The sequence below is a fragment of the Myxine glutinosa genome, chromosome 7 (assembly GCF_964187855.1).
Source record: "Myxine glutinosa chromosome 7, kmMyxGlut1.1, whole genome shotgun sequence".
Classification (NCBI taxonomy): domain Eukaryota; kingdom Metazoa; phylum Chordata; class Myxini; order Myxiniformes; family Myxinidae; genus Myxine; species Myxine glutinosa.
This window is the reverse complement of record NC_136267.1, coordinates 119209275-119221504: the sequence shown is the minus strand read 5'-3', so window position 1 is coordinate 119221504 and position 12230 is coordinate 119209275. Positions and strand designations below refer to the sequence as shown.

The window sequence follows — 12230 nt, the reverse complement described above, 5'->3', positions numbered from 1 at the left end:
CAAGGTCACCCAAAACGTGAAATCAGGGGGGTCGAGTTTTCATTTAAAATATATTTCAAACCACTATAACTCTAAAAGTACAAGAGATATGCATACACTTACTGTTACTGACATATAGGAAGTCACATACGACATTTCATTTGGCACCATGACCTTTGACCTTGAGTGACCTTGAAAGGTCAAACTCAAGGTCAATAAAAAAGTACATTCCGGCAAGTCCTCGGTCTATGACCGATTTCTAGTTTGTTTGTTTGTTTGTCTGCATGCGCTAATCTCCTGAACGGTGAAAGATAGGAGGAAATCACTAAAACAAAAAATGTCGGGACGGGCCCCGGGAAGGTTATAGGTTAGGTGGCGAGGCCGGTCGAGGCCGCCTCGGCCGGGCCAGGCCCATTTTGCAATAAATCTTCTTCTTCTTCTTTCAAATTTATCTTGAAGTACAACTTATGCACATAATAGGAATATCTGACTGATTGCAACACATGCTTTCAAAATTCCCTCTCACGGGGCCCGACAGAAGAAAGAACAAGGAATCGTTGAGCACGAACTGATCCTGGGCTCGTGTCAGACATATGTACAGAAGATTAAATTCATTCAAAAAGAACCCGGGCATCGCCGGGCGCATTCAGCTAGTACTCAATAAATTTGGATTTCAGACCAACAGATGAATACGAGGGAAGAGTACAGAAGGTCAGCTTTTATTTCCTGGTATTTCTATGAATATATGTTTTACCATTGTTGAACAATAGCACTTTTTACAAAAAATGTTCTCTCAAGTGATGTCGCAGAGTTCGTCATTTCTCATCATCAATACTCTCGACTGTGTCAACGAACATGTGGTGTAGAGGTCATTGTAGCTCCTAGGACTTGGACCTCTGGTGGAGGTCTGGCTTTTGCAGCTCATTGGACGAACAATCTGGATGACCATTTCTACTGGGTTAAACAATCCACTATCCAAGCTGGTCTCCTCGACAGGGACGCAATATGGGATACTCCACAGAGTTTAGTTGCTTGTCGACTGCTTTTAGCTCCTAACAGTGTGCAAAGACTTAATCTGCAGTGCCATCCTGTATGGGTGTCCTCTGTGTGCTGGTTTTACCAGACCTCAACTTGTGCCCCTGAAAATGGTGGAATTCAAATTGGAGTAACTCACCAGGAGGTTAAGGTGCAAGGCCTGCTCTCCCACTGCAAATAGGTTGTGGTCTAGCAGTTTTATATTCCCTTGTATCTGGTCTTGCCCAACCTGTCCTGTTTGCTATTTGTCCGTGAAAGTCTGACCAGACTCCAAACCTGGTTACTTGGTTACTTTCCACAACTCCAGTCTAACTGCCGATTTGGATTCCACCCCCTCTTCTCTCACCTCAACTCATTTCTCCTCTCATCTCTCGACTATGAATTGCCTCCCTGAATCAGTCCAGTAAAGTTCTTCTCTCCAATGTTAAAAAATGGCAAGCCATCACCATGTCACATTCTCCTCGATTCCCTTCTATGTCCAGCTGCACTGTTCCACATTTGCCCTATTTGCTAAATTTTCCTGTTTTATATACCGTAAACAGTCACGTGAAAAAGTAAGTACACCCCATGTAAAGTTTTGTCTTTTTCAACATATTTCAACATACAGCTATTTGATCTTCATTTCAACAATATTGATAGATAAAGGTGATATAATATAACAAATATCATGAAACATTTACATTTTGTAGTCCATTGTATAATTTAAATAAACATAAATGCAAATTTCGCATGTGGAAAAAGTAAGTACACCCCAACATTTATCACTACTTCAAATACCTAAAATTAGAATCAGGTGCACTAGCTCAGGTGCAAATGATTAGAACGTCGTTAGAGAGGATCTTGGTGGAACCTGTCTTATTTAAACCTCAGACATTTCGTTTGGTTTGCTCTTTGATGTTGAAGTGTGCGGCGTCACCATGCCTCAATCAAAAGAGCTCTCTGAGGCCTTCAGAAAGAAGGTTATAGATGCCTACGGGTCTGGGAAGGGATTTAAAAAGATCTCCAAACAATTTGAAATCAATCATTCGACTGTCCGGAAGATCATCTACAAGTGGAGAAGATTCCAAACAACTGCCAACTTGTTCAGGCCAGGCCGCCCCAGCAAGTTCAGCCCGAGAGCAGACCGCAAGATGCTTAAAGAAGTCTCTAAGAACCCCAGAATGTCATCACGGGACCTACAGGTCGCTCTTGCCACTGTTGATGTCAAAGTGCACGAGTCTACCATTAGAAAGAGGCTGCACAAATTTGATCTACATGGGAGGTGTGCCAGAAGGAAACCTTTGCTGTCCAGAAAGAACATCAGGGAAAGACTAAAGTTTGCAAATGAACACCTAAGCAAAGACCAGCACTTCTGGAACAATGTGCTCTGGACAGATGAGTCAAAGGTAGAGCTATTTGGCCACAGTACCAGAAGACATGTTTGGCAAAAACCAAAGACAGCATTTGACCACAAGAACTGTAAACCAACTGTAAAGCATGGTGGTGGAAATATTATGGTTTGGGGCAGCTTTGCTGCATCAGGGCCTTGGCAGCTCACCATCATAGAATCCACGATGAATTCTTCATTGTACCAGAGGATGCTTGAGGATAATGTGAGGTCATCTGTCGGAGAGTTGAAGCTCAACCGAATGTGGACCTTGCAACATGACAATGACCCTAAACATACCAGTAAATCCACCAAGGAATGGCTGAAAAGAAAGAAATGGAGGGTTCTGGAATGGCCAAGTCAAAGCCTGGATCTAAATCCCATCGAGATGTTGTGGGGGGATTTGAAATGAGCTGTGCATGCAAGAAACCCCTCAAACATCGCACAGCTGAAAGAATTCTGCATGGAGGAGTGGACAAAAATTTCTCCAGGTCGATGTCAGAGACTGGTAGACAGTTATAAGAAACGCCTACTTGAGGTTGTTTCTGCCAAAGGGGGCAATACCACCTATTAGAGCCAAGGGTGTACTTACTTTTTCCACATGCGAAATTTTCATTTATGTTGATTTAAATTATACAATGGACTACAAAATGTAAATGTTTCATGATATTTGTTATATTATATCACCTTTATCTATCAATATTGTTAAAATGAAGATCAAATAGCTGTATGTTGAAATATGTTGAAAAAGTCAAAACTTTACATGGGGTGTACTTACTTTTTCACGTGACTGTATATTTTTTATGCCTCTGCCGACGAAGTCGTCTGAGGCATTATGTTTTCAGGTTGTCCGTCTGTCCGTCCGTGATCGGTTTTCTTTGCCGCGATAACTTGAGAAGGGCTGAAGGGACTTTAGTCAAACTTGGTGCAGTCATGTATAATGAGGTAAAGATGAACTGATTACATTTTGGGGTAACAAGGTCAAAGCTCAGAGGTCATGTCAGGTAAAAATCCTGTTACCATGATAACTTGTGAACCACTAATGGGATTCTGACAAAATTCGGTACAGTTATGTAGAATGATGTAAAGATGAACTGATTAGATTTTCGGGTCAAGAGGTCAAAGGTTAAAGTCTGTACTAGGTCTATAACTTCAGAACGACTAAAGGGATCTAATTCAAACTTGGTACACATATGTATAATGATGTAAAGATTAAATGATTAGATTTTGGGGTCCAAAGGCCAAAGGTCGTAGGTCATTTCATGTGAAAATGTGATAACTTGTGAACAGCTGAAGGGATTTAAATTAAAACTTGGTACAGGTATGTATAATGATGTAAACATGCACTCATTAAATTTTGGGGTCAAGAGGTCAAATATCAGAGGTCATGTCAGGTAGAAATGTGATAACTTGAGAACAGCTGAATGGATTTAAATCAAACTTGGTACAAGTATTGTAATGATGTAATAATGTGGGCGGAGGCGTATCGGTCGACGTCGTGACGTCGAAGAGTGTCATTCTAGTTATTACATGTTCCTTGTCGACTCAGCCCAATTTCCAGTTTCCTTGTCTTGCATTGATGTCCTTATTTGTGTGTTTGTTCTTTCCCCCTTTCTCCTTCCTTTCTTGTATACCAACTCCCTAGGCTCCATTTCTATGTTAATGTCACCTTCCCTGTCATTCAGCTATTCTAGGAGCATTGATCATAATAAAATTTTTTTATAGTAGTTTTACAGAAATCTTGAGTGCTAATAATATTTCATTAAAACTATGCATACAATTGTAAGAGTAAGCATTGATTGCCTTGCAGACGATAAGTTGATTATAAAAAAAAATAACCACATTTAGAGGCCATTTTTCCCCGCAAAGCGGGGGTTGGCCTTTTTCGGGAACCGTGGTTGTTGTTGTTTTTTGGTCCCCTTTTGTAATGTGTTTTGAACCGTGTTTGTAATTACGATAAGTTGATTGATTATGGCAAACTCAGGCTTCACAGAAGGTTTCTCTACCTCACAGGGTTTTTCCGCAGAAGCATCACCAAGCGGGCCGTATACACCTGCAAGAGTGTCGGGGCATGTGAAATGGACATGTACATGAGGCGGAAATGTCAACATTGCCGTCTGAGGAAGTGTCACCAAGTCGGCATGTTGGCTGAGTGTACGTGCACGTATCCTACTATGACAGTCCAGTTAATTTACTCATTTACTGATGACCGCTGAGCTTTAGATTAATCTATAACCTTTCTTCTGGTACTATTCTAACACCTGTTTGCAGTTTCTTTGAAATGGTAATGTTTGAGTCTAACTAGCCTCCAGAAACCCTTTCACTTCCGAGTTGGCCTGGCTGGCATTCCTCTCTAAGCCTATTGCAGGTTCATGATTCTGGAATCCCAGGTTGAAGTCTCATGTGCAGTATTCATCTTCTTCTTCCGTATGCAGCACAATGTTGCGGGTAGCATCATTACCTGAGGGCATGGCTGTGCCGTTGATGCAGTAACCACAGTAGGTTCGGGCAGGAATTTAGGATTTGTTCCTGGTGCAGGTGATAGCCCTCCTACTCATTACGAAGGGCACCGTGGGACTTTAACATCCACCAACTAATGTCAGCAGATGGGACGCCAGTTTAATGTTCATCCGATGGACGGCACACACATTGATGAATCACCCTGCCTGTGAAACACCAGGATGACAATTTATAGCTGGGCCGAGATTCAAACCCTGGCTAGACAAATTCGAGGTAAGTGTGTGTACCTCTAGGCCATCCCGCCAGCCCTCATGCACAGTGGCTTTGACCTTGTAATTGATGTAAAAAAAAATGGAGTGATATTTCCTCATTATTATGTGATGAATGTGCATGATGCACCTCCATGGTTGTTTGGTCTCTACAGTGAAAAAGATATTGCAGGTCATACGTAAAAATTTAAGGAATCTTCTTCTTTGTTCATATGCAGCACAAGGCTGTGGGGTAGCATCATTGGCTCTGGGCACGGCTGCACAGCTGATGCAATGATTTAAGGGATAAAGTAAAGTTGATAGAGAATAAAATGTTGCACTGACATGGAAATTATGGGTCCTTTGAATTGGTTGCCTCTGTTTCTTTGCAAAATTTGTCAATTCAACTCGAGAAAACACACACACACACACACACACACACACAAACACACACACACACACACCTTAAAAGAGGGCCATCCTATAGATGATGCCTTTCTGCCACAAAGTGACAAACTAATCGTGTTTGTAAGTTTATCTTCAGGAATGCTCTTATGGAAGGGAAAAGGGAGAACCAGTTGCATTCTTCTTCCTCTTCTCGTTCATCTGCCTCCTCCAAATAAGAGCTTCTTGGGATGCAGTTGTCTTCCATTCCAGCAAGATGACCTTGCCAACGGAGATTTTTGGCTGCAAGAGTATGCTCTAGTCTAGTGTCTCCTTCATCCCAAACTGTCTTGCTACTTATACACTCCTAATATGCCCTATCCACTGTTGAGCCTTAATGGTACCTAATATTTTTCAGAGGTACCGGTACCTGTCATGAAAGGCCTCAATCTTCCTGGAAATATATCTCTTGTTTATCCACATCTCAACCACATACGATAAGTTAGCGCTACAGCACAGCAAAAAAGTCTTTTCATCTTCAGGGAAAGGTCCTTGTTTTGAATATAGGTCTGTGCAGGGCTCCAAACATTTTTGAGCACAAGCAATCCTATCATCCTCCCTCTGCCCTTTTCACCCTGTCATCTGCGCTAGGTCGTCTTCCATCTGCTTGAAAATCCGCCAACATCACTGCTCTACATAAAAAGGTGAAAAAACTGATCCCCTAAACTACAGACCTATCAGCTTGCTTCCAATGATCAGAACGACATGCTGCAGCACTCACTCCACCTTGGACATGCTGCTTCAACTCACACAACAATAGATGGAGGTCCTCAATGTCACACATGAGATCAGGGCCATATCTCTGGACATCTCGTGCTTTTGATGCATCCTGCCTTGCTCTCCAAACGATCTGCTTGACTTGATCCAAGGTCAACTTCACACATGGCTTACTGACTTCCTCTATTCTTATAGCCAAAGTGTTAGTAGGGGAGCTCCCAATAGAGTTCGTGACCATTTTCCCGTGATCAAGGTTTGAAGGTTGATTTTGAAAGATAAAAATATATATAAAAAAATAAGCTTGGGTATCTTTTTTTAAAATGCGGGCTAACTCGGCCAGAGGACAAAATCCAAGATGTCCGCCAAAACCGCGAAATCGGGCATATTTCCGCCTACGTGAATGCTACATATACATATTGGGTGTCCATATGTGGGTTTTTCTGGGCCCATATCTTGCATCTTACATCAGTCAAGTGATATTGTGACTTAAAATGATATTAAATGATTAATGTTGACCAAAATCCAAGATGGCCGCTGCAAAAAACCATGTATTGTATATGTTCATAATTGTGCATACCATAGATTCATCGCTGGCGTCTAAATACAGTTTTACATGACTAGTGTTTTCATTTATAACCTTACTGTTACTATGAATGACTTTTTGAGCAGGTAACGAACCAAGATGGCTGCCTCTCGCCCGTTAGATAAGCAGTTATGGCTACTGTACATTGTATCTATTGCAACGTCTTTTATTTGACACAATGTTCAAGGTTTTCATTTGCAATCAGTAAGAAAGAATTTATCTTTCTCTATTTTGTTTTATTATATTTACAGTGACATGACATTACATTTACAAGCAGTGATACACATTGCACAAGTAGCATATACGGTAGGGTTGAAAATGACAATAGTTGTTATAACAGTTTGTTTGTGTTGGATAGATTGAAATTGTTATTCACTGTCCGAATCGTCCGTCTCGGACCCAGACTCGACTGGATCATCCATAGTTGGGCTGCTTTCCAAAGCCTGAGTTATTTTTTCTGGGAGTGCTGGGTGAATGTACCTCAATGGAAGACACATGCCTTCCTCGAGATGCCAGCCATGAGATAAAGGAGACGGTGGCGCATCAGGTTTTTCGTAGTTGAGCAACACGTAGGTTTGATAGTTCACTCTCTTGACTTTCAAATCGTGGGATTCTTTGTCTGGTGGAAGCCGCAGTATTGATTTCCTTTTCATTTGTCGCCACTTCCTGGCCCGAGCATCACACAGAGTGGTACTTTGTTTGTCCTTGTATATGTACCGTATGGTGTACAGCGTCATATGATCAAGCACCTGCTGAGGGACCGGTAGGTGTTTCCCTACTTCACTGAGGAACGCTCTAGCTTCAGGTGAAGTGGATGATATGTCGAAGATGGTTTTCTTCCCATGTCCAAAGAATGCTGCTGTTGTGTCTGAGCCGCTGTGGACGTGAAGAGGAACTATGATATCTGCTATTTCCTTCGGGCAGAAAGCTGTACAATCTATGAACTGCTTTTTGTACTTCATTGCGAGCACCCCTTCAGTTCTATGAGCAACATACGATGCCAATACAAGCACGTCCGTATCTTCTGCGTCGATGATAACAGGTGTTTATATTCCAGCTTTACGTATTTGTGAGTAGATGAAGAACATGCATGTGTCTGCTTCTAACTGTTCACACTGGAAGTCTGTAACAGGCAAACCTGTCGATAGATTGACACATGTGGGCCCAACGCAGTAGACAAATTCAGTGTTAGAATAGTTTCGGTACAACACGCTGAACTCGTTTCTGAGAAAGATCTGTAGGTGCTGCTTGTTTGTTGCATTGTGGAAGAAGTCTTGAAATCCTTTGGCAGATGGGAATTTGTCCGACTGCTTGAAAAATACATTCTTGGAGCCATCTGAAAATCCAGAAGTGCTTTTTCGAAGCTTGCGTTCGCTATCCTTGACGGTCAGGGAAACATCATATCTGTCATTGACAAACACAACTTGTGATGCATATTTATGTCTGCTCATAATGACGGCGAACACCTTCGATGTGTAGTCTCCCCAGGTGTAGGAAATTCCATCAGCCTTTTCCCTGTCTTCTACCGATGGCGTAGACAAACGCCATATAAATCCCATGTCCAGGATCGCCGTGTACTTGTCTGGTGTTGGTTCCAACGCATGTAGCTTGAATTTTTCTACCAACTTAGATTTTTGCACTTTTTTCATGGTGCCGTTGATATTGAATATTGGCAGACATTCATCTGTGACTCGGTACGACATTATCTCTGACAAGGTGAAATTTTCGGTGTCATTTTCAGCAAGTGAGACAACTGCTGCCATCGCTCTGTTCTCCATTGCGTCTGACTTCATGATGCGCTCGCCAGTCTTGACTGAAGGTGGGTTGCTGAAGTTCCGTCTCAAATTCCTGTGAATGGTTGCATGGAAAGGTTTGTTGCTGCTGAACATTCTGTCTTCACAGAATGCCTTCAAGCATTTCTCGCCATCGGTGTGGACCGATTCAAAATCTTGAATGAGGTCATCAGAAGCTACCATTCCAGACTGTAGTGACTTCAAGACCTTGTTTTCTTCATTGAAAGGGTCACAGCCGAATTCAGTGATGCAGTTGTTAATATCTTGTACAGCTTGTTCGTCTTCCTTCATGCGAGTGGGAGCATTTTCACTGTGATGTCGTTTTGATTCTGATGTGCTGGCAAGATCATGCAGTGAGGATCGGACTCTATTAACATTGTTAGCATTTCGGGAATGTGACAGCAGCATCTTTTCGTTCTTCAAAATTTTGAGCCAGCCAGCTTTCATCTTTGAACCCTTGTTCATTGTCATCTCGATCCAGAGATCCAATGGCAAACATGAGTAAGGCTTTCCCGACATGGATTGAGCAAATAAGCCATCTCGCATGTATTGTGCTACATCCTCTGGGAGGGATTCCATTTCCAGCCAATACTCAACCAACCACCGTCCATATTTATCGTTGTCATAAATCTGGATCCATGGTAGCATTAAACGTAATGTCGACTTGAATTGTTCCCAGTTCTGGATTCTCAACGCATGCAGATTCATCATCAATATTTCAGTCATCTCCATAAATGTGATCCAGTACTTTGCCATTGAACCACCGGACTCCTCAATTCTATTGAACTCATCTGCCACCAATGAAATAACCTATTGGTTGGCTTCCAGAAGTGCATAACATTCCTGCCGTTCTTCTGCTGTTGAGGAAGGATTCCGCAGGACAGTCAAGTGAGCTTCAAGTTCATCTGAGATGCTTCCCCCATTCTGTAGTGACTGTTGTATGATTCTTCTCAGCAGAGTTTCATACATCAATCGGAGACATCGTATGCTCCTCTTGTAGTGTTTGCCCCGTAATGCCTGGTCCACAGACCCTTCTGCAATAACATCTGCCGCAACGAGGATGTCAGACAAGCCAGACCCGTGAAAACGCTTATTCATGGCAGAAATGTAAGACATGTGAATATGAAATGGGCCCATAGAAGGCAACACGACACTGAATTTATCAGGGTGTTCGTATCTCATTTGCACTATCAAGGCATACACTGGTTGATCTCCTACCAACTGGATGAAGGGCATGTTCTTTTTGCCTGCTGCATCAACCATCCGGCACATTATTTCGTGCACTACAGATTTTCCAGGAGGATTTGGAAAAGTCAAGAAGTAATACGGCTTGCTTTTGACAACATGCGGCTGAACTGTTGACTGGAAACCTGCAAATCCCCCAACTGTTTGACTGCATGGTGCAGGTGGTGTATGAGTCTCATCTAGACGTGCCATGGCATGAATGAGTCCTCGCTGCCTCTGGACTTTAGTATCTGAAGGAGTAATGTCAACACCTGTTCGCATACTTGGAGCTCCACGCTGGACAGTCTTGTAAGGATGGACTTTATGCTGATCGATGCAAAGATGCTTCATTTCTTTAGACTTGGGAATTGTTAATTCTGGGGCCGATTCCTCTGGAGCATGAACCAAATCAAGTGGCTGGACAAACATAACATTTGTACGGTGTGAAGTGTTCGCGCCAGTTAGCGTGTCCTCAGAAAAGTCATCATTGTCCATTACTGCTGTCCCTGGCATACCCAGTGCAAGCTCCTCTGGACATGCTTTGTTCTGCTCAATATCGTACTTGGCCCAAGCATCATAGAGATGTAGCACGTCTTTGTAGCTGATCCCAATTGAGAATTTTTTCAATAACTCGACAAGTTCCCGGCTTCTGGTTAGTCCGTGTATCATAACAGACAACCTTGTTCCAAATGAAGTTCGTTTGCCTGTCATATATGAAGAGAGCAAGGCAGTCAAAGCGATAACTGCAGAGTCGTCATCCTCCATATCAAGGTCACGCTGAGGTTTTGAAGACTTTAGACGGGAAATGAGCTGTTTCAGTAGGCTGCTTGTTTCGTCCTCATTGAGTAAATCGTCAATGTGAGGTGGCCAGATCATTGGCGATACTTTTGCTGCTTCAGCTCTAATTCGTTGCGCTACAATTGAGACGAGTTGGTCATCAGTTGCACCTAGGCAATTTACAGCAGCTTCTATGTATGTTCCACCAGCTGACGTGTCAAAAACCATTGAGCTCTTGTTTTTTGTAACTCTTTCGTGGAAACCAATTTGGTCGCTGAATTCCGTTTGGAGCATAGATTTTATTGTGCTAGACTTCACAGTGTTCACAGTCATGCCAAAGTTCACCAGCATTTGCGTGTAGTCTTGTAGAAGGCTCTGTAGTGTTCGGAGTTCATGTCTTTCAAAAATTACAGTGCGCACATGTTTGAAAAACATTTGACGTACTTCTGCCAGTCGTACATTGTGCATGTGCAAATGTTGATCATTATAATCATGGACTTTGATGTATTTCGTCCAACATGACCGATGGTAGCGGATCTCTGTGGCAAATGGATCTGACGTGGAATCAATCAGTGTCAAAATGCGATCCCGCATATTCTCGTCGTCCAGATGGACTGTGTGACCTTTGAAGACATGCCATGCATCCATTTGTTGCATGATGTGCCACTTGTCCCGTCCAGGGTGTTTCAGGTCTTCTCCCTTCATACACCAAATACACAAATGTTTGTCTTGTATAATACCGGTTTGTGATCGTGATTGTCTCTGAGCGCAAGATGGTCCAGGTGCTTCGTCAGCTACATCATCGCTGCGAGAGATTTCTGTTTCAAAACATTTCTTTTGTCGCTTTAGTGCCTGCTCCAATTTATAGTTACTGGCCAGTTGAACTTTACACAGTTTGTGGAAATATATTCCAGCTGGTCCATTGTGCCATGGCACTGCATCAAAGACTTGACCGTATTTGTCCAATCCTCTCCATCGTTCTGCTTGTTGTTGGAGATGCTGCCAGGCTTCTGGGCTTAAGCTACTCTTTTCCTCATCACAATGCTTATGACAGAGGATACACTCACTGGAGCTTGATAGTCCTGGAGGCTGGTCCTCATCTTCACTCTTTCTCTTCTTTCCTTGAATGGGTGGTGTCGCCATGGTATACTCTGCAATGAAAAATAAAACCTATTACTTACTGTACATACCGTACATCAGACAGCATGATATGAATGATGTTAATACTTAACTGAACTTAAATATTGAACAGGACAGATCTTTATCTCTTAAAGAAAGGGACTTAACTAATATTTTAACTATTATTAGTTGAATATACTTAACTGTAATGCCTTGATCCATTGTCCACCCTGGTACTCCCTGGAAATTAATACTAACAACTACCTGTGAACAAATACCTGTGAAACTTAATCAAACCATCTTGTAGATAAGGCAGCAATCTTGGTTCGTTACCTGCTCAAAAAGTCATTCATAGTAACAATAAGGTTATAAATGAAAACACTAGTCATGTAAAACTGTATTTAGACGCCAGCGATGAATCTATGGTATGCACAATTATGAACATATACAATACATGGTTTTTTGCAGCGGCCATCTTGGATTTT

At 42.3% G+C, this 12230-nt stretch overlaps 1 protein-coding gene across 4 annotated transcripts in view; it reads left to right on the top strand.

Annotated features, from left to right (window-relative positions):
• The window catches only part of LOC137413776 (bile acid receptor-like), a 65131-nt gene that overhangs the window by 36911 nt on the left and 15990 nt on the right, over positions 1–12230 (top strand). For all 4 annotated transcript variants that reach the window (XM_078782196.1, XM_068099214.2, XM_068099212.2 and 1 more), the window contains exon 4: positions 4394–4534. In XM_078782196.1, coding sequence (XP_078638322.1) covers positions 4394–4534 — 141 coding nt within the window. The remainder of the gene's footprint in view (positions 1–4393; positions 4535–12230) is intronic.